Source organism: Eutrigla gurnardus, assembly GCF_963514095.1.
Source record: "Eutrigla gurnardus genome assembly, chromosome: 10".
Classification (NCBI taxonomy): domain Eukaryota; kingdom Metazoa; phylum Chordata; class Actinopteri; order Perciformes; family Triglidae; genus Eutrigla; species Eutrigla gurnardus.
The window spans coordinates 7,471,122-7,490,549 of NC_139924.1; the positions used below are offsets into that span (position 1 = coordinate 7,471,122).

The window sequence follows — 19,428 nt, forward strand, 5'->3', positions numbered from 1 at the left end:
CAATTGGGGAGATTTGGGGGATGCTGTGGCAGCAAGGGCAAGGCACCAAATGCCAAATTGCTTTTGATGGCCAATGTGCGAGTATGTGCACGTGTGAGTGAAGGAAGTGGAATTTATTGGAACAACTAGACAATGGTGTGTGTGTGTAAAGTCATACAAATACCAGTTTCCATCTGGGATGCGGACCCCTTCTCCACATAGACGTAAGACTTTGCTCTTCGATCATGCTTATCGTGAGGGCATGGCTCAGGTTTGCCTGGGACCACACCCTATTTAATCTGCCATAAATCTAGATTGCCTTCCTTGCCTCACAGGTACAGCTGAGCCTGCTGCTTTGGCCCTGCTCGACACCCACTGCTAGTCGTATTTCTAATATGATTTTGCTACTATCTTTACTTTATTTATTGTTCCATGACATCTATTGTACTTGGGGTGCTGGTACAGAGAATGGTGTATTCTGTACAGATCAAGTCCTCAGAGGCAAATTTTTTGGCACACACACACACACACACACACACACACACACACACACACACACACACACAAACATTTAAAATCACTCAATTTGACAGTATAACCTGCAATATAGCCTATCTTTATTGTGGAAGCCCCCAGACGGCCTCTAGACGGCGCTGTTTATATTATTAGTGCTGTGGGGACCGGTGCATGTCTGAGAAGTGGCTAGCCTGACAGCCTCAGCTGAGGGCGAGGAAAACACTGGTGTATTTTCTGTGAAACGTCTTCTTCTGACACGTGACACGCCCCGGCCGGAACTCGGTGACGTCAGAGGACAACAAAGATGGCAGGAGTGGGAGGCAGCACCTACTGGGAAGGTAAGGGAGCACAAATAAGACTCGATATGAGAAAACAGAGCGTGAGGCAACATCTAGTTCAGTATTCATAATGCCAACGATGAATTTACCAGCGTCACAGTCGGCGCGTTTCGGCTCATATCCACGGTTTGAACACGTAAGCTACGTGTCTCCACAACGACTAGCATCCAACAAGCTAGAAAACACATCGCTGTGTTGAACGGACGTCGTTCCTTAAGCTGTTTAAATCTGTCTCCGCTCTAAACGGTTTATCACACATCGAGAGTCCCTTGTGCCAGCTGATACGCTCATTAGACGGCAGACAAGACTACAACGAGCCGTTATTAAAGCGCTAACTGTGTTGTGTGTCCTGTAACAGATCTGCGAAAGCAGGCCAGACAGTTGGAGAATGAACTCGACCTGAAGTTGGTCTCCTTCAGTAAACTGTGCACGAGCTACAGCAGCTCCAGGGATGGACGTCGAGCAGACACGTAAGATCCACCTCCCCTGCAGACAAGCTCGTCTATTAGTCTCAGTCGCACAGGTGATGGGATGTCGAGAAGCAGTTAACTTAGTACACCAAGCATGTCCAACTGCTTGTGACTGACACTGCTTAAATCAAGAAGACATTGGACCTGATCGGGAGGTCGAGTTTTTGTGATGGTTAATATAGGCATGTTAGAGCTGAGACAAGTAGTTAATCAATCAACAGAAAACTAACCTGCAACTGTTTTAATAATCAATTCATAATTTCAGTAGTTTTTCAAGTAAAAATGCTCAAACTTAAGGGTTTGCCAGATATGATCAAATGGAATATTATATGATATATAATATGGAAATAATAGTGGGCATTTTCACACATTTTATTTGACATTTTAAAGACCAAATGAAGAGAAATACGTTATCCAATTAATTGACAATGAAACTAATCGTAAGTGACATTTCTAAGAAATTGAAGTCCCTCTCATTTCTGTTAGTGAAGGAATCCATGACTTATATTTAACATAGGTATGAGGGGGATCATCCATGTTGGGGCATGTCCTTGATTGAAACAGCTACTGGTTACAATCACTAGTAAAAATGATCCCAACATGTATTTAACAACCTTAAGGATGGCGAGGCCCAAAATGAGCCTAAATCATAGTGGTCAGAGGGCCTGGATATGTGGACGGAGGCTTGCCAGCACAGGAAAGTGTTTGCTGCAGGAAGGAAGTGTGTGAAGAATACATTGCATCCATACCAACTCCCAGGGTGTTGTTCACAAGCTATGATATCCGTGAACGGGAAGTAAGGGAGAACTTCCCTGCCACTACTTGCAATCTGAAAGGACGAGATCTAGTGCACCTTTTAATATTTTGATTCTTGAAAACTATTTTTCTAGAAATTCTACTGATGCATCCTTACATAGGACATTCACTAAACCATCACCAGCTGTTGCTATATGAATTGTTTTCATTTTTTCAGGAACGATACTTTTTATTTAATTAGCTAAACTCAGTTTGAACCCAAGTGCTAGAAGATTTGTCCCCCTTGCAAAAAAAAAAAACATTTAAGACATCTCTCTCATTGTTTTTGATTCTTGTTCTGCTCCCTCAAGGTCAGACACGACCCCGCTGCTAAACAACTCTACCCAAGACAGGATGTTTGACACCATGTCAGTGGAGATTGAACAACTTCTGGCCAAAGTAAGTAAATTCTTATGGGCCAGTGGCCCGTGAAAGGCCGGCAAAAAGACTGTAATAAGAACACTGGATTTATGCCTCGGGTCTTTCATCAAGGAAAGAGCAAACTGCATGCTCCACTTCTTCTTACGTTTTTTGTTGGACCCATAGAGTGCTTTAACACATTAAAAGTCAGGTCCACTCAAAAATTGACATGCATGATTTAATTTCTGATGTGGCTGTCCAAAGGTAGAAGTGTAGAATGTAACAGTACAGTATATATAATTGTTTAAAGTTGCAACTGTTAGATGTCAAAAAGTCCAAAACAATGGCTACAGTGTGATAGTAAATATGCTGTTATCCCCCATATACTTGGGGTACTAAGTATACTACATATACACTCATTAGTGTGTGTGTGTGTGTGTGTGTGTGTGTGTGTGTGTGTGTGTGTGTGTGTGTGTGTGTGTGTGTGTGTGTGTGTGTGTGTGTGTGTGTGTGTGTGTGTGTGTGTGTGTGTGTGTGTGTGTGTGTGTGTGTGTGTGTGTGACCATGTTGTATTTGGATTGAGTATTGAGTCTTCACCTTATCTGCTGATCCCTGGTGTCTTTTTTGGTTGGACTGTACATTAGTTTATTCACCCGTTCGTCTCTCTGTCAGCTGACCGCAGTGAATGACAAGATGGCGGAGTACACCAACACCCCCGGCACAGCCTCTCTCAACGCTGCACTCATGCACACGCTCCAGAGACACAGAGACATCCTACAGGTTTGCCCTCTCTTTCTCTTCTTTTATTGTTGCTGCTCATCTGTTTGCCATCCTCTGTTCTACTTGACATGTTTTGTTTTAATATATAAAACACTCTGGAAATGAACTTTTCTGTGGCACACACGCCTCAGGGTTTCCAGTTATTTCCTGTTGGTGTTCATTTTTTCAATTCTTCCAACGCTGCTTCTTCGTTATCACGTCTCATATCATCATATTTGTTTTCTATGCAGGATTACACGCATGAATTCCACAAAACCAAAGGCAACTTCTTGGCCATCCGGGAGAGGGAAGACCTGCTCGGGTCCGTCAGGAAAGACATTGAGTGAGTACACAGTCACACAACTTGGTGATAAATTTGACCATGCAGGTAATTCACCAGCATGTGCCCACAGTTATAGGGAATGTAGACTCAATGCACAGAACTATTGATAAATCATTAAATGTATTGACTGGTGAAGAAGCTCTCTCACATGAAACTGTTGGTATTGTGTGGATGGTGTTGCATACAAACCAGATAATACTGTCAGGGGGGTGCGTTACTCATGTTGGATCCTGGCTGTGGAGGAATAAAAACTGCCGAGCATTATTCATTGTGTTTCTGTTGTAGACCTTATTCCTTAGAGGGGTAGTTGAACCTTGACTTCCACTTGGCAGGCTCTTGACAAATGTTGGCCATTAAAACCTAAGAAGATACATTGCCTCTTTGGCCTTGTATTGAGAAAGTGTGTCCTCTGCTTAGATTGGCTCTTGGTGAGTGAGTGTATTGAAATGAGATGGAGGCTCCCACAGACCATGACTCTTGTTTTTTTTTTGTTGTTGGTTTTTTTTGTAATGACTTATTGATCTGAAAGACGCGGCAGTGAACATATGGTGAGCACTGCAGGATTCTTATTGATCCCTTTTCCATCCATCTACTGTAGTATGCAGATAGTCTTTGGACGCCTCATGCAGTCATACATTCATAACTGTCACTTTATATCATCACTCTTTCTCATAAAGCTATCACACATGGACCTATTAAAAGGTGTCTAGTTCATAATAGCTTGTCAGGCCTTATATTACAAAATAGTTTGATTTATTCTCATTTTTTTATTACTGGTAAAATGTTATAACAGTGTAATAATTGGACTAACTTGCATGCATTGGATTTAAGGGATATAAAAAAAGGCTATCTACTGTTTTACAGACCGCGCTTGTGTATAAAAAATTATATTAATAATGCACTTGGCTTGTTCCTTAATGCTTCTATGCATTATCTCTTATTCCACAAGTAATAGGATTCTTTTAAGTTCACTTATTTTGAAACTACTTGCATCAATGCGCCACCAAGCCATTCTTGTCCAGTGATAATTTGAAGTCCCGCTGCACTTTAGCAATCGCATCTTTTGTAAAGTATTCAGATAGTACCACCCTCAGCACTCCTTGCATCGGCTTCCTCAATCGTCTCATTAAATCACATTACTATGGCGTCCCACTGACTCTACTAATAGGCTCACTGCTGATGAATCTAATGCATAGAAATGAGCCAGGGCTTGTTGACCCACTGCTCAGGCTAACGATGACTAATGTGCCCGGGGGGCTGCTAATGAGAGAGCAGTCTGAGCTTACAGGTAGGGGGATTACAACTGCTGCTGCATGGTGAAGTGATATGGAAGAACTTGACAATGTATGCAGTTGATCGTGGACATTTGAACTGCCTTGACTGTAACGCAGCTTGTAAAGAACAATATTGGGAGCTAACTTAGTGTCACAATGAAACGCACTGTTACAGACTATATTTTCCCCACATCAATGAAGCAGGGGCCTGATATTTTATGGTCCTTGTATGATAAGGACATGAGCCTTTTTATCCCTTTTGTCAGGTAGAGGGCAGTAGAGATCTTGGGCAAGGATTGAATTAACTGTCGATTTTTATGTGTATCGGGGTTGTTTACACTGCACCCACAAAAAAGCCATATCGATTCAAAGAAATGGAGCGCTCTTTGTTATTTATGCAAGCACATCAATGACGATATGATATTTTGTCAAAACCTGTATCAATATCTTCCTGTGTGCTTGCAGACTCTGTCAGCATAATCTTTTGCACACACACACACACACACACGCACACACACACACACACACGCACACACACACACGCACATGCACACACACAGCTTCATGACAGGAACAGAGCTTGGCTCAGACCGTACGCTCCCCTCTTCTCCTGCCTTGATTCTAAATGTCAGCAACAACAATGACTGCTTGCATGTGATTTACATTGGTGCCCTTTTAAAAAAGCCTTGCTGGAGAGATGCAGCTTGCTGTCAGTACAGGCAATTCTAGCCCCATAAAAGGCATCAACTCTGCCGGTAGGGCGGCCAGCTCGGGCTCAATGCAGCCACTGTGGAGCGTGCTGCGTGCCCGCTGATTATAGTATTTTCATTCAACGGCTTCGGATGGCACACTGGGGATGAAGCAGGCACATTTGTTCTTGGAATGCTTACAGTAAGCTGGGTGGGAGCGCGGGCGGTCCGCTGTTCAGGGACGCCGATAGCGAGAGCTGCATCAAGCAAAGGAGAATGGACGTGATAACAGTCCATCCATTATCTTTGACTCCTTTGCTACAGGATATATTTGTAAAATGAGTATGCTACTTCTTCCTGCTATCAGCATGTGTCTATTCACATGGGTAATGCATAGAATAGTAAAATAATTGTATACTGTTCTCGACTCCCAACCACTCTCTCTGAACCTTTTTGTCGAGAAAGGAGATCAGGCCAGGCAGCACCTTGGCTTGGGCCCTTTCCCACTGCCCAGTGTGAGGTTTTTAGCCGTGTCGTGGCATGCAGAGCTGTGATTTTTAGGCGATTCCAATATGGCCCCTCTTGGGAACAGGACACTCTTCCATGTTGTGTTGTTGCAGTAAACTAATTGGCTCAACATATGTGGCCATGCAGGGGACCAGAGGGAAGAAGAAGAACGTTTTCTTTGTTCAGCTTTCCATAGAAAGAAGCTTCTGTGTAATGTACGATTTGTTTTCCACCCTTGACACCTCGTCTTCGCTTTCAACCAACCATTAACAGTCTGTTTTCTGATCTGCAACCATCCTGGTGCTGTATTTGCTGTGTTAAGTTACTGCTAAAGCAAACCAAAAATTCCCTGCTGCTTGCTTCACATTAAAAGCTTTCCGTTGGTGAACCACAAGAGGGCTTTTACTGTAAAGCAATAAATGCAGTGGTATTGGCGCCGACTGCTGTTGGATAAAAAAAATGGTCCTGCACAGCCTGTGCTTTTTTTTGGTCAACGGATCCGAGTAAATGTCGCAGTGAATAGTAAAGGAATAAGAAGCCAGGACGATGACACTGGCCTTCAGGGCCATCAATGGAACGGCACCCATCTACCTTCAAACACTGGTCAAACCTCATGCCCCGAAGCGAGCACTTGGCTCCTCTACTTCAGCTGGCCGGCTGGTACCACCATCGCTGAAATCAAACAAATGTCGCTCAGCAAAGTCCAGACTCTTCTCTGTTCTGGTCCTCAGTGGTGGAACGAACTCCCGACTAATGACAGGACAGCAGAGTCACTGCCATCTTCCGAAAAAGGATCAAGACTCACCTGTTCAGACTTCACCTCGACTCTGCATAGCATGACTCACTCCCACAAAACAAAAAAACGCACTTCTCTGTTCAGCAAGTGTAGCACTCCGATCATAGCACTGTTGTACTCCTATTCCTTGCTGAACAGTTACAACTTTACACAGATGAGGACCTAACACTTGTTTGTATTTTTTCGCTTTTACTTTATCAGCAATGATATGTTGTGGTTTCTTTCAACAAAAGTACTTATTGTAAGTCGCTTTGGACAAAAGCGTCTGCTAAATGTATATGTAAATGTGATTTATTATGACGATTGAGGGAGCCGATGCAAGGAGTGCTGAGGGTGGTACTATCCGAATATATTTTTCAAAAGATGCAATTGCTAAAGTGCAGCGGGACTTCAAATTATCACTGGACAAGAATGGCTTGGTGGCACATTGATGCAAGTAGTTTCAAAATAAGTGAACTTAAAAGAATCCTAATACTTGTGGAATAAGAGATCATGCAGCATTAAGGAACAAAACAAAAGCATCTGCTAAATGCCCTAAATGTAAATGTAAGAAGCCGCAGAGAGTTAGTTAGATGTGGGCCACGTGTGTTTCCAGTTTGTGTGAACCAGCGGAGCTTCACCACACCATTAAGGTGAACAACACCTTTCACCAGAGGCCCCTAATGTTCAGTCGGACGGCCCACTTTAAAGAGCGTGTGTAGACAGACGGACAGTATTCTCATATTTCAAGACAAACCTGCAGCAAACAATTTCACCCTGTGGTCGTTGAACTGTGACTGAATGGGCTGCCATTTCAAATAACTCTTTCTCTGAGCGACTGATTCCAAAGCCCGCTCATCTGAAGAGACAAGAATCATTAGTGTTTCAAACATGGATGGTCATTTAACTCCCACTCGGCTTGGTCTTTCAGGATCCTAACCTAAGGTAGTGAGCTTGGTCTCTCACAACGTTGTGTCACAATACTCAACTAGAAAATAACGTAACATTACTTTCTTTAATTTGTTGACCATATTAAAAGTGACCGTGTTGTATCTACGTTCCCTTTTCAGAACATACAAGAGTGGCTCCGGGGTCAACAACAGAAGAACGGAGCTGTTTCTCAAGGAGCATGAGCATCTGAGAAAGTAAGTTCCCGTCACCTTTCTTTCTCCTTTTTTAGGATATTTATTCATTAATGTTGGTATATCAATCCCAGCAGTTCAACGGAGAATATAGCTGCCATTTCCCCAGTGGTGTACAGCCTTAACTGGCGAAGCAATAGCCTTAGCTTCCCAGAAATCAAAACTGGGATGACTCATATTGATGCTGCAGCACAACCATTTGGAATACCACTGGAAATCATTGCTGCCACTCATGCCTGCTTTGTTAAGCTCTGGTTTCTTGAGAATTCAGGACGGAGAGTATGTAGTCCGGAGATGAGTGCCTTCCTGGCTAGTGTCGACGTGCTTTACTTGATGTCCTAATACAGGCAGAGGCAGGTTTAGGTTTTTCTTAGTTGTATGGGGGGAGAAAAAAAAAAAAAAAACTAATCAAAGATTTCTACAACTTAGCATCTTAAAGCTGTAAAAACTTTTCATACTGACACAATACACTGTGATCTGCCAGCAACCTCATTAGTGTCCTACTATCACTTGGCTCGCTCTGCACTGCAGAACTGCATGAGGTGGCAAAGTTTGTGAAATCTGTACGCGTGTGAGGAGTGTGAGCTGCACCCTATGTGGAAAGTAAAATTGGATGTCAGCAGGGCACGCGCAAGGACACATTGAAACAAAACACAAATAAAACAGAAGAGCTTTGAACATTGTTCAGGCTTGAGGATCTCGCCTGATAATTTACATACACTACGAAACACTGATTCTCTCTTTGGCTAAATGTTTGTTACCTCATTCAAATTCTCAAGGGAATAATGCCTCAATTATTTTCCATCAAATCCCTCTTAATTCTTTCCAAAACAGGCTTTACCCATTTTGACATGGCATGGCTAAAGTCTATTTCTCAATTTCTGAAATCAAAAGGGGCTTATAGAGTGACCTGCGATGACATGGCAGTTTTAAATAGTTCAAATGTTTTTTTTTTGTCAATACTAATATAAAGCATTCCTTAGTCAGTGTAGCTTTTCAATAATCACACAGACACTTTAACTTGCCTTCTATACTCACTGTGATAAAGGAAGGAAAGACCCATGTGAACGTCTTAATGGATTCATGTAGTGAAGCAAAGGGAGAGAGTGAGACGGGCATTATTCATGCCCTGTCACTGAGGGAGTGGACCGTATCGACTGTGTTCTCTGGAATCTGGCTTGAACATAAGAAACCCTATTTCCTCATTTATTCAAGTTGGGCACCAAAAAGCCAAACTGGCTATGAGGGCATTTCATCAGAAATTACTTTCTGACCTTACCGCTTTTTATTTGAACCATGTTCTCCTTCATGTTGGGCTATTGACAGTTTCACAATATCAAAATAATTAAATATGCAAATCGGGTCATTTTTGGCTCTTTAATCTTAAATTGCAATTGTTATTGATTGAACAACAGCGGATTTATGAGTATATGGTGGGTAGGTCCGTCTCACACAGGAAAGCTATTGTTAGTTTTGTTTCATCACATCACACAATCTAATTTAGACACCACTGGTCAAGGGCTGATGATGCTTTGCTCATCTTATTTGGACATAGTCTGACTGAAGCTGTGTATGACATCACCCTTATCAACCCTATGACCCCCCCCCCCCCCCCCCCACACACACACACACACTCCAACATCGTGCCAAGATCCATTATGATGCTCACTGTGATTTCACTAGGAAAGACCCTCGTTAATGTCTTAATGGATTCATGTACTAAAGCAGAGAGAGAGGCGTTCTTCCTGTCCTGTCACTGAGAGGACGAGCCGTATCTGCCGTGTACGACGTATTGTGGCTTGAATGAAAGATAAGTCACTCTCTTTCCTCATGCATTCAAACGGGGCTCCAAAAATACCCCAAACTGAATACTGGTGATGAAAAAATCTTTGCAGCATGAAATGAGAACAGGATTGGCTTGGTGATGCGTAGTGTCGAAACTTCTCCGGCTTCCGCTCGCCACCAGCATTCCCAGCAGTCGAGCCCTCGTACAAATCCTGCCCAGTTGATCAGGACATCGATAATGAAATTATCTTATAAAACCACAACCCATATCACAGGGCTTCCCCGGACCGTTGAAAGAGATGGGAGGAAAGAAGGAGATTGAGATGAGGATCGAGTTACGCTTGATTGATCCTATTAGAGCCATAAAACAGGAAAGAGGGCCTTCAGTGAAAAGGAGTGAAATGTGTTAGTGGCCAGAGAAATGGTCCGAACTCACACGGGAAGCAGAATGTAGATTCTTGATAAGAGATTATAGTTAAAATGCTATTCGCCTCCTGACACACAGGCTGCGATGGACTCTTTGCATAAAAGACCGTTTTATGAATATCGAGGTGTCCCTTGTGTGAGCTTACATCAGCCGTTTGTGTCTAGAGTGATTTTGTTTTTAGATGTTTTTAATATTCGCACTGTGAAGTGTCTATGCTTATAATAAGTGTTTGTGCCTCGACTTCTTACCCGAGGAAACGAGTTAACACGAGGATCCAAAGGTTCTGTCTCTACAGTGGTTTGAGGGTAGATGATGTAATGTATGATCAATATACTGAAGCTATAGGAGGCATTGTATAGTGTGTGTGTGTGTGTGTGTCTATAAGTTATTGGCAGGTGATGCTACCAGCGTTGCCAAACTAATCAGATCAGACTAATGACTTCACACAGAAGAAAAAAGGAAAGAAAACAAGTCCATTCCAGTTAATCTCTGCATGTCTGCAGTGGGTGGAGTGCTTGCCAGCCTGAATCTAATAAAACGGACAAACCCAGATTCATTTTTGAGATAACCTCCTACTTTAGTTCCTCATCAGTCAGACCTGCCTAAACATTCTGTTTGAAAAGCTGTCACTGCCGGAGACGACGGTAAATAACAGTGACACTTTAGGGTGCTTTCAGACATTGTGGCTCTCCCAAGCCTTGCTGCCACTCTCATGAACGATCCTGATACCGGTTCCTGGGCTCTGTGTATCAGCGGAAACTGATTACTAACCAGATACCAGTGTTTAATGAGCTATGTGCCTTCCTGTGTGGAAGTGACTGGGATCTGTAAGGTGACGTCATCTTTTATCTGTAAGGCAGAGTTGTTTTCCTAATTTTGTTAAACAAAAAGTAACAAATAAATACATCGATATAAATTGACTGAATTGTGATTTATTATTAAAATAATAAATCTTCAAATAATCTTCAAAATTAAAAGGAATTACAATTCAAGTGTAATCATTTTTAATTCAGCATTCCAGTCTTTAATGTATAAACGTTGAATTGAATAGAAAAGTATGTGTGCATCCATAGTCACGTTCTCCGTCCTTGTAAATCTGTTTTTCCATCTCTCTCTCTCTTATAGGCCAGTGCTCATGAATAAACTAGAAGGAGGGAGGGCAGGTCCATTAAAAGTTAATGTCGGAACTGCTCTGTCGGTAGTGGTCATTCTGATAAGGACTTCCTGTCAAACAGAGGATTTCTTTCTTGTTTACGCAGCAACGTGGCCATGTGTTACACATTGACACACATGTGACCCAACTGTAGGTATGAGGGGGAAAACAACACAGAATCATAAAGAACAACATGGTTGCTGAGCTAAAATACATTCAGAATATTTTATTGAAGATGTTGTTCTTGTTAGTGCTAGTGAGACCGGGGTGAACAACAGAAATTTGGTGGGATAACAACTTTTTTTCTTAAGTTGTGATCTGTACTGCTATGTTTCACCCCCACAAAAAACCAGACCTACTTCAGTTCACTAGCTATGATTAAACCAGGAACGTTTATTGCTCTTCCAAATGATTGAAATGCTCAAATGGCTAGTAACAGAAGCTATTTATGGAAAAAAACAATTTGCTCTTTACCTTCCCAGAACCCTGATGGCCAATATAATCATACCCGTCTCTCCAATCTGCCTCACTTTCTGCAAGGTCTTATTTGTATAAAGATTTCATATATCCTAGTTGTTTGAAACTTTATTGCACATGGCACTTTATTCATGCATTCAAACAAACTCTGTATTTCTATGTCTCTCCTCCCCCTAAGTTAGAAACCCCTGCTTTTAGTCTGCCTGGCCCGTTTCCCGTCTTAAGTGGTTGGATCAGAGCCACCACTTCCCTAGTATGCTAATATCATCAGTGGAGGAAAGCTCCGAGGATGCGGGATGAAGTGCTGCCCTGCTCTCTCTCTCTCTGGCTCACCAAAGAGATTCAAAGCAGATCAGTGTTCAGTCAGTTCACCCAACAAGAATGTGGAAGTGTCCGGAGCATTCAGATCATTCCATTTCCGTACTTCAGCCCTCTTATCACGCTAAGCTGCTGGACCCGAGCACCTAAATGACACGGCTTTTGTCGAGTGCATCGACCACGTTCACGGAGTGGCTGACGTGTGATCGTGTCCCCGACTGTCACCAACAAAATGGAGGAACGGTTCCCAGCTCTCGGTTTGATTTGTGGCCAGTTTTTCTCTTTGCTGATGCAGTTTGCTTTCTGCAACTGCTGCCAAGATTTGCTCCACTGTTTCCAAGGCAAAGTAATGAATGTTTCAGTTTACCTTTGCTGATTGTATTAGTTGCCTCGCATTGCTCTAAAAGCCAACCTGACAGAGCATTACTCTCGGATGGTTGAAAGCATTTCCTTCCAGAATACCACTTGAATAGTCACAAGAATGGATGAATCAACAGAAAATTAATTTGTTATCATTTTTTATTATCTATTCATCTGTGTGTGTGTGTGTGTGTGTGTGTGTGTGTGTGTGTGTGTGTGTGTGTGTGTGTGTGTGTGTGTGTGTGTGTGTGTGTGTGTGTGTGTGGCGTCAGAATCGTTTCATATTACTTGCGCAACTATCAACTGAACGCGTCACACCCGCGTGCTTTGACGCCTGTGCAGCACACAGCGCCTGACGTGTAATATAGTTTCCTCATTGACTTATAATGGTCACGCGTTCACGCGCACGTTCACGCGTGATGGCTGCTGCACGCCTGTGATCACATTACGCGGAGTAACTACGCGTAACATTCATGCGTTTTTTAGCGAACGCACGCATTAACGCTCGCATGAAGATAATTGAACATTTTTGTCAGGCGCTCACATGTACGCGGAAACGACGTGCGCAGACTCTGTCACGCGTAACAAGAAGCTGCGTACATATGAAGCAGCGTGCGCACGTCTGTCTCTCACTGTTTGACAAATGTTGTTACGCGTTCACACGCACGTGCGGTCGCAGATTCTGATGCTGCACGGCCAGAATTGATCTGCTGTGCGCACCTACTCCGCGTAACTTGAACGCGTAATGTAGTTGCCTCCCCTGGTTGACTGAAATGAACAGGCCAACTACATTACGCGTTCAAGTTACGCGGAGTAGGTGAGGGTGCGCACAGAAGATCAATTCCGGCCGCGCAGCATCAGAATCTGCGAGCGCACGTGCGTGTGAACGCGTAACAACATTTGTCAAACAGTGACAGACAGACGTGCGCACGCTGCTTCATATGTACGCAGCTTCTTGTTACGCGTGACATACAACCTGCGCACGACAACGCACGCACGCACGCACGCACGCATAACAAATAACCATGCGTTCACACACACGCTGCTGCGCGTCTTTCTAAGTGTTTTGACATCGATTTACCTTCATTGTGTGTGTGTGTGTGTGTGTGTGTGTGTGTGTGTGTGTGTGTGTGTGTGTGTGTGTGTGTGTGTGTGTGTGTGTGTGTGTGTGTGTGTGTGTGTGTGTGTGTGTGTGTGTGTGTGTGTGTGTGTGTGTGTGTGTGTGTGTGTGTGTGTGTGTGTGTGTGTGTGTGTGTGGCACGAGAGGGCGAGTAGCAAGTGGGTGAGGTTGGGTTGATGCATCACACTGGAGAAGGCAATTAGCTTGGAACTAATGAGCAATATAATGACTGCAGCAAAACCAGGAGAAATGGAGGGGACTCACCCAACGCTGAACCACAGAAGGCCCACGTATACGTGAACAATTGCACAATCAACCTCTCCACTGCAGCTGCGACTCGATGATGGAGGGAACAAAGCATAAATCTTAAGCTCCATATCATCCCTGCATATAAAAGCCCCATAAATTCAGGCTCACCTCAACTCACAGCCGCTCTCAGGATTTATAAGGTGAACACTGTTGGCAGACGGACAGTTAAAGGTTCATCTTTTTCTGTCGGCCGTTTGTCTGTCCACCATGATTTTTCTTTTCTTCCATCATTTAAGACCAGTGTCATGTGGCTGTCTGACCTTTTGTCTAACCACATTCTACGTTGTTTTATTTTTGGAACGTACAACCTTTGTTAGGGCACTAGATTGTATTTGCCTCATAATCAAATAACCATAATGATTTTTAAAATGACAGACTAAAGAATAGAAGTTGTAGGTGGCCTGTTTTTTTTTTTTTTAAAGACTCTATTCTTTGCTGCTTATCCATTTGTGCCAAACGAGCCTGCCAGCCTTCATTCTGAACGATGAGCCAGTTACCATCCCATTTCAACAAACGATTACATTGCTGTAAACGATTCAATTTCAACGCAACAATGCCAAGATATATTACAAATGACTGCCAAATGGCAGTTTGATGTTTGTGTGCGGAGCTGTGATCCAAGAACAAGGAGGCTGTCTGGCCTGATTTTTGTGGTCCACGATCCAAATTTGGTAAGAACTCCTTAATGGCATTGATGGATTTTGTAGTTCTGATGTTTTCATTTTCGGTCGTCCTGAATGAGCATTGTAGTAAAAATGACCATGGCTTTTCTTTAGATACTATTAGGTCTTCCATGAATTCATCATTTTCAATATACTGGGTCTTTAAAGCTCCTTTGAGGGCTGCCCAGCATCTGTTGGGTGGAAACAAACTGTAAGATCAGCAAACACACTTGCATGTGCACATACAGAGACATATAGTACGTTTTCAACTCACTTAAAAAGAAAACCGCTGCAGGGCAGAGAGGAGAGAACTCACCTCTTTCTCTTATCACACGACAGAATCAGTGAAAATAACAGTACCTGCTTTAATGTTCAGTTTCAGGGTGCTGGTGTTGTGCATGCAGGGAAAGTAAGTCAGAGAACGGCATCCATCATCAGAAGCTGACATGAAATCGTGGTCATTGAGCACCAACCCAGTAAATTGGGTTCGGCACGAGATAAAGGCATGATAGAAATCCTTGCGAGGCGTTCCCTCTCTTCCCGTATCTTTGGTTGGATGCATAAGGATGCTGAGAGCTTAACAGAAACCACACATGGAGCCGCACAACAAGGATGCTGAACTATGACATTCAATCCCTGCAGTTTTGTTTGTTTGGTTTCACTTTAGTTCTCTGAAACATTATCCAAATTGATTCCAATTAGGGAATAAACCGCTAAGAGCATTGTTGTTTATGAGCAACCTGAGACACAAAACTGTGTGTGTGTGTGTGTGTGTGTTTGTGCGTGGGTGGGTGGATGTGCCGTCCCCTTCCACTATTCTCTGTAGGACAAAAGAGAGCAGAACCCCCCCCCCCCTCCACACACACACACACACACACACACACACACAAAAAACAAAGAAATTATGCTATAATGATATTTTCGATGCATTTGGACAGTTTGGACCGTCTCGTGTTTGGGTGAAGACATGAACAACACAAGTAGCACACAGAGAGAGACGTGACCACACCGATGCCAGTGGGAAGTTTGTAATTATGTTACTGTGTGTTCTGCCAGACTGGTCGATTAGCCACCATGTAGGAGTTGATAAGATTGATGGAGAGAGAAGAAAATGAAATCCAGTCCCAAACGACATTAAATTAAATCCGGTTCCTTGTCCAGCTCAGCGTCACCAAGTAACATGATCAGAATTCAGTATTGATCGCCTTCAATCTGGAACTGATACCGATAACGTCTCCCCCGTTTAATTTGTTTATAACCTCTCCATATTTCCCAACACCGCCTCATGTCAATAACTAATCAGTGTCTCTGTCGTTGTCTCCCCACTCCCCCTTTCCTACTCTTTGTCTTTAGTTCGGACCGATTGATGGATGACACAATAAGGTAAGACCTGCTTTCTCTCCTCCACATATGGGACATATATTTGCATATTTGACAGCTCCATTGTCTTATCTACTTGATTTCTAGTATAGTGGAGTATCTTCTTCCTGTGTTACTACCTCTTTGATGGCTCAGACCCACAGGGGGAATGGAAATTAGGAATCCTTTAAAACAAATGCTGATGCATGGTTTTACACAGAATAAATAAAAAAATAACTTTAATGAGTGTTCTGATCGAGCGTTTGATTTCTTATTTCTTCTCCATATTTAAATTATCCTAGTTTCTACTTCTATTTTTGTGAGTTCATTGTGAGAGATGGAAAAAAAGGAGTTAAATTCCTTATGCAGGAATAATTGGCTCATTCTAAATATAGTGTGTAAAGCCCTCTGAGAGGGATCAATTGATGTTTGATTTCGGGTTGTATGAATATAATTGACTTGAAGGGTTTATCAACAACTTGAGACCCCTCTGGATGTCTTTGAAACGGCGATGGCCCACTGATCACATACAGCATGCGTGAAGGGAATCTTTATCCTCCAGCTCTGATTCTCATGAGTTGGTTAACATCGAGTTAGAGGCTTGTCGAGGTTGCTGGAGTCAGCAGTCTTCTTCTTCCTGACTGAGGAGAACACGATCCCCAAAAACACCGCTCCAGGCCAAGACTGCAGCATGTCTCTCACACACACACACACACACACACACACACACACACACACACACACACACACACACACACACACACACACAGGCCTGCTGCTCATCACAGTAAACAACCGTGGTGATTTCATTTAGTTTGTTTTTACCTGCCTCCTCTGAGGCTTGATCCCTCTGTGATGGGAGTGTGTCCCCTGTGGCCAGTGGTTAATGATCCAACAGTTGCATAATGCTGTTTAATTGCTGTCTCTTCAAGCACATTAACACTGTACTTATTTTAACATTGTCAAGTGGTTTTGGGGAAGCTGATTTCTTTTGCTGAAACGCTCCCCCGTGCAGGGCTCAGAAGCTGCCTGCCATTGATTCTTGTGTGTAACAGATGCCACCGAGGGCAAACGTAGAGCCTGAAACTTTTCTTGCCAACTGCCCAGCTGCACTTTTCCTGCACTGAAAGTTGCTGAGCTACAATATCACAGCAATTCTATACCTTCCTTGGAGAGCCAAGGCGGCTCACACTCACACTGTGGGCACCGGCGTAAGGCTGAAGGAGAATGTGATAGGAGGACTTGTGTTTCAACCCAGAATGGTCCCGCATGAACGTTTAGTAGATTGTTATGAAATGGGGACGATACATCTATGTGGGTTCATTAGAGGAACAGTTACACACAGACTTTTTTAAGGGAGAAGTTGTTTGTGGAGACATTGCTGTTGAATCTATTGTAATGTGTACATGTATGTATTTTATATAAAATGTTCACACTCTTTTATAAATGTTTATGCATGTAACTTTAGATGTATTGCTTTCAGAAAGCTCAAATGTTTGAATGAACCATTTAATTTAGTGAAGATTTGATTTCAAAGCCCTGTTGGATGCCGAGCCACGCTCACGTTCATTATTGAAAACCTTTAATCCAAATTACATTCTAATGTCAATAATTATAAAAAAAAAAAGCTAAATAAATTATGAATCATTTATTGTAAATAAATAAATATTCTAGTAAACTAGCCTACAGTTACTACTACTGCTACTACTACTACTAATATTGTTACTATTAAGTTAAATAAAATATTTGAACAGTAGAAATTATTTTTTTTATTTATTCAGCCATAATCAGTTCTCAATAAAGTATCAAAGTATTTGAGCCTCCTCTCCCATGATTGGATGGCCTCTGTGCAGCATATTGTCACTTCTCAACTCATTTCTCTCTTGTGATCCCTTTAGTATTGCCATGGCGACCAAGGAGAACATGACCTCCCAACGGGGCTTTCTGAAATCCATACAGAGCCGGGTCAACACACTGGCCAGTATCCTTCATGCTGAATATGTGCATGCTTGTGTGTGTGTTGGGGGGGGGGAACGGTTCCTGTAAATCAGTAATGGTCGTTCAAAAATCAATGCTCACATTTGTCTTTTCTTGTTTTTTTGTTAATAAGACGTATAGGGATTTAGTGGTGGATGGGTCATTCAACCAAATTATCGATTTTTGGAAAGGTCAAATAATACAAGAAGGTCTGAGTAAAGGACAGCAGCATGTTGTAAAGGGGAGGCTTATCCGCCTTGTTAGTTTAGTCAGCACTCACATCGACAGTATCAAGCAATTAATGTCTTGTATTAGGAAATGCCTTTCAATGTTAATCCTTTCACGAGATCTTCAGTATTTTTTTACTTGTGTCGGTTTTTGCATTGATTGTATTTGATCCATGCCTGCTATCCAATGAGAGATGAATTTAAATGTAAATGTTCGTGGTCTTCCTTAACGTCTGATTCCCCCCAGACCGTTTCCCAACCATCAACAATCTCATCCAGCGAATCAATCTGCGGAAGAGAAGGGACTCTCTCATCCTCGGCACAGTGATCGGCATCTGCACCATCCTCCTGCTGCTTTATGCCTTTCACTGAGAGACCCGGTGAAATCTTTAAAGCCACAGGATCGATCTGTTTTTTGTAACACGGGAGCGCCAGGAGGCTGAGCTCAGTGATTGGAGGAACCCGGGAGGCTCCTGAGCAGAAGGACATACAGTTGGTCCAGTTGACCTACTGTCCTATGTGAACTACTGAACTTGTATCCAGCAGTGGGACAGATGGAGGGCTGCCAACAAGTGAATGGAGACCAAAAGTAAGAAGAAGACTAGATTTTAATCAATGATACTGATATCTCTTCCGGAGAGAAACCGAGGAAGGTGAGAAGAGACTGAGAACGTGTGATGCATCAAAGGTGGAAGGATTTTTAGTTGAATGGTTCTTTTTATTTGATGGAGTGCGATGGCTAGTTCATTGTGGGCTGTAAAATGTGAATTAATAAATCATTTTCAATTTCAGTGTGTGACGCTTCTCGATACTGGACATTCAACACAACGTATTTTCCAAAGTATATCATGTGAACTCTGTCGGGTCTTCTCATTTCAAGTTCCACTACGATGCCAGCAGGACGGGAAAATATCATTTTTACAACATACATTACATCTTGACTCCGTGTCGTTAGCATCGTTAGCCGTTGCCATGTTGAGAGCCCCGTGGAGGCACTAGAGCGCTGCAGGTCTGAGTCCTAAAATACAGAAATTAGTTTGCATTTTTGGTCTTCCGATTCCCTTATCTCAAAGTCAAATGTTTTTTTTTTTTAAATATGTTTTTTTGTAAGATGCCTGAAATAACATCTGTGGTTAAAACAAGCTGAATAGGTTATAACTGCAACATAAATGACCTCGCTGAATAGACCCTCACATGGATTTGAGAGTTTTTACATGTCAAAAGATGGTTTCTAACAATTGGCTCACTAAAACCATCATCAACACCAGCTCTGTAGTCTTTAGTGCACTACGTCTACCTTTCCACAG

General features: G+C 42.7%; 1 protein-coding gene across 1 annotated transcript; it reads left to right on the forward strand.

Annotated features, from left to right (window-relative positions):
• Nucleotides 1-736: 736 nt before the first annotated feature.
• Nucleotides 737-18,912, forward strand: gosr1 (golgi SNAP receptor complex member 1). Its single transcript, XM_084020383.1, has 9 exons — nucleotides 737-833; nucleotides 1,192-1,303; nucleotides 2,410-2,497; nucleotides 3,131-3,238; nucleotides 3,469-3,560; nucleotides 7,876-7,950; nucleotides 15,912-15,941; nucleotides 17,816-17,898; nucleotides 18,369-18,912. The coding sequence occupies exons 1-9, from the start codon at nucleotides 800-802 to the stop codon at nucleotides 18,491-18,493; spliced, it is 747 nt and encodes a 248-aa protein (XP_083876509.1). The 5' UTR covers nucleotides 737-799; the 3' UTR covers nucleotides 18,494-18,912.
• The last annotated feature ends 516 nt before the right edge of the window (nucleotides 18,913-19,428 follow it).